This window comes from Rhagoletis zephyria, unplaced genomic scaffold, assembly GCF_001687245.7.
Source record: "Rhagoletis zephyria isolate East Lansing unplaced genomic scaffold, Rhagoletis_zephyria_1.1 Rzeph_scaffold_06946, whole genome shotgun sequence".
NCBI lineage: Eukaryota > Metazoa > Arthropoda > Insecta > Diptera > Tephritidae > Rhagoletis > Rhagoletis zephyria.
Window position 1 is genome coordinate 1,181 of NW_016164029.1, and position 3,283 is coordinate 4,463.

A 3,283-nucleotide genomic window follows, 5' to 3' on the forward strand; every position below is an offset into this window, starting at 1 on the left:
TATATTTTTTTTTGCTGAACTGAAATTTATTTGTATTTATACTTAGAAGTAGCCCGAAATGTAATACTTATGTAAAATTATATCTGATATCTATATGAACATGTATTGAGAAATGAAGAATGTGTTTATAAATTGAATGAAAGTCCACAAATAATTCTCTGCTTTTGTCAAATTGTGTCCCAACCTTGCAAGATCATATCTTGCACATCGTCGGCTTGCATTGCGGCGATTTTTCAGCGCAAGACTTTAAAGTTTAACTCACAAAAATCATCTTTTTCAGTGCAAAGCAGAAAAGTTAACTCACAAAAATTTGTGTTATTATTTTTACAAACTATTACAATGGGTGTACAAATTTTTATTAAAAAAACCGTAAACGTAATCAGGGCTATCACAGAATCCATCGAAATCTACGAAAATGTTATCACTAAATCCGACTAGCCACGAACGTGGTGTATACTTCGTAGCAATTCGGATTCAGTAATAACATTGTCGTAGATTTCACGAAAAATTGGACTCCGTGATGGCCCCCAATATAAAAATGTATGTACATATATGTATGACGTAATAATTTGCTTAATAAAGTGCATTTCCTTGCACACGAAGAACAACAAAAAAATAAAATTAGCATTGACCAAAACATAAAATTAAAGTAATTTGCCTTAATTATATTTTCAAAGGTACTGCTTTGATTGCTCTTGAAATTCGCATGGCGTTCCCTTGATCAGCTCACGATTGTTTCCACTCAAGATACGATAGTTGACCGCAGCAGGATCTAATTCTTTATACAAATATGTAGGCATCCTGTCCGATAGCACCCATACTGTTCCTTCATTGTCGATTTTAATATCATTGGGGAACACAAGTGTATGCGAGTCAGAATCGATGAGACCTTGAGACTCCAAATCGTATGGACGATTCACATTCCAACAGGCAATAGCATCCTTATTTACTTGAGTATAGAAGAAAACATCTGTCTCTTTGTCGTACACCTCTGCGGTTGATTGACCATTCATGCCACGATCGCCGACAAATTTAAAATCGTAATAAGCTGCAGGGCTTGTTACATGAGTTTCATTTTGCAATACCCGATTGGGCACCTTGAACTCCTTGGTACTGGCTAGAGCATGGAAATATATGTCCTTCGTGTGGTCAGGGTTCGTTGGTCCAACCGCAAGACCGAATATGCCATCTGTCCATTGAAAATTGACGCCACCAACATTAAAATCACCTTGCAGAGGATCGAAGTGGAAGAAGTTGTGTTTCACACGGTATGAATGATTGTCACGGAATGAGTAAACTATGAGACCGTAAGCTCCTAAGTCGGGGATGTAGGCGTAAGCATTATTGCACTCATTGCGATCGGAATCAATTACCTTAAAACAAAAGATTAGACAATTTAATCGAATTTTAGTATTTTATGAATATTTTAACTCACAATATTGGCGATGAAAGTATCCTCTTTCGNGTATGAATGATTGTCACGGAATGAGTAAACTATGAGACCGTAAGCTCCTAAGTCGGGGATGTAGGCGTAAGCATTATTGCACTCATTGCGATCGGAATCAATCACCTTAAAACAAAAGATTAGACAATTTAATCGAATTTTAGTATTTTATGAATATTTTAACTCACAATATTGGCGATGAAAGTATCCTCTTTCATTTGATCTTTGGGAATTGGGAAGCGACGTACCAGTTGGTCAGTTTTTAGGTCAAAGACTACAACAGCATTTGGTGTGACTTGCTTCGGATTGCCCAAAATATCTGCAAGACCAGTATCCAACACCCACAGACGATCACAGGCATCAACTTGTATGCGGAAAGTAGAAATAATGGTAGCATTATCTTTTAGTTCAGTTTCAGCTGACTGCGCCTTCTCAGCATCCAAACGTCCACCAGCTGGAGTTTTACCCGCTTGTGGCTGTACGTCGATGGGTAGCGAATTTGTACCCCAACTGGGGTACGGGCGCAATTTTGGAGATTTGTCTGCTGTGTTAAGGTCTATGTAATTTAGTGAGGCGGCGACACCGGCTTTCCATCTGGAAAATCAAGGAAAAGCAGTTAATATGCGCCTTATCTAGCATTGTGGAAAGAAACGCATGTGCTCATATTGTTATTCTAGCAAAAGAAAGCGAATCTAAGGCGTAAGATGTAAAAGTTTAAAATGTATTTAACCAATTTAAAAAATTATGACTAACTACAGAATCCCTGCAATAGTGACTATCAAAATCAAGAATTTAAAGTTTTGCTGCAGTGTCTTTGGGAAATGTTACTAGTAGTAGTTATTGACGCACCGTATTTGGGGTGGGGGCGAAGGCGGAGGGGCATGGCCACCTAAACCTAAAATTGAGCAGTTTGAAGTGGAATATAACCCAACTAACAGAAATCGTGGGATTTGTAAATAAAGGAAATTATCCTTGGTTATCAGGCGATTTTGTATAAACAAGTTAACGGGAAATGTTTAGTAGCGCTCACATCGTTTTTGGGGTGGTGGGCGGAGGGGGAGGGCGCTGGGCCCCCCAAACCACCGCCACTAGAAAGGGGAAAGGGTCCCTGCTTTCTAACAAGGCGTATCCCCACCTTGGGCTCCTCCCACAGGCCCCTAGGGAACCGTTTGAAAAAGGGGGAAAAACGAAATTTTCTTAGGCAAACTGAGCAGTTTGAAGTGGAATATGACCCAACTAACAGAAACCGTGGGATTTTTTAATAAAAGAAATTATGATTTTGAATAAAGAATAAAAAAGTTAATTAAAAATAGAAAAAACAAGTTTATATAAAAAAATGTTCTCTGTAACAAATGTATTTTTGCTTTGAATTTCTTGCTGCGTAGGCGGCCTTCGGCCGCACTTGGGGATTATAACCTTCAGGCAGTAGAATTCTCCTTTCTGTGTTGCCAAATAAAGGAGCTGACCACCTTTTGCAGAGAACACCTTTGTATATTTTTAATGCTCACTGGGTTATATTTTATCTTCTTTTGTCTCTCATTCTTTTGCATATTTTGGAGTTTGACAACCGAACTCCGCCATTTAATTTGCATATGCAACCAAAGTCAGACGCGTGATTTTGAAGGTGTTTTTGTTTAATGACTCGTTATTAATTGGTTAATATTAAAGTCGTAAAGCAAGTTATAACTGATCGAGTAAAGTGTAAAGTGAAGGGGAATACAAAAATGTATTGGTGAAGTGGCTTCTTTAAGGAGAATTAAGAGTGATAAATGTATGCTAATTTCCGAATTTTATAAAAAAGGGCATATTTCAAACCCAATTTGTAAATAAATTAGTGAC

At 37.9% G+C, this 3,283-nt stretch overlaps 2 protein-coding genes across 2 annotated transcripts in view; one reads left to right on the forward strand and one right to left on the reverse strand.

The window, feature by feature from the left end:
* Positions 1 to 277, forward strand: part of CIAPIN1 (cytokine induced apoptosis inhibitor 1) — a 1,411-nt gene extending 1,134 nt beyond the window's left edge. The window contains exon 4 of the mRNA XM_017629618.1: positions 1 to 277. This exon is cut by the window's left edge and continues 87 nt beyond it. Coding sequence (XP_017485107.1) covers positions 1 to 18 — 18 coding nt within the window. The 3' untranslated portion in view covers positions 19 to 277.
* The window catches only part of yellow-c (L-dopachrome tautomerase yellow-c), a 28,313-nt gene continuing 25,041 nt past the window's right edge, over positions 12 to 3,283 (reverse strand). The window contains exons 2-3 of the mRNA XM_017629617.1: positions 1,633 to 2,038; positions 12 to 1,373 (exon numbers count right to left, since the gene is read on the reverse strand). Of these exons, the coding sequence (XP_017485106.1) occupies positions 672 to 1,373; positions 1,633 to 2,038 (1,108 nt within the window). The 3' untranslated portion in view covers positions 12 to 671. The remainder of the gene's footprint in view (positions 1,374 to 1,632; positions 2,039 to 3,283) is intronic.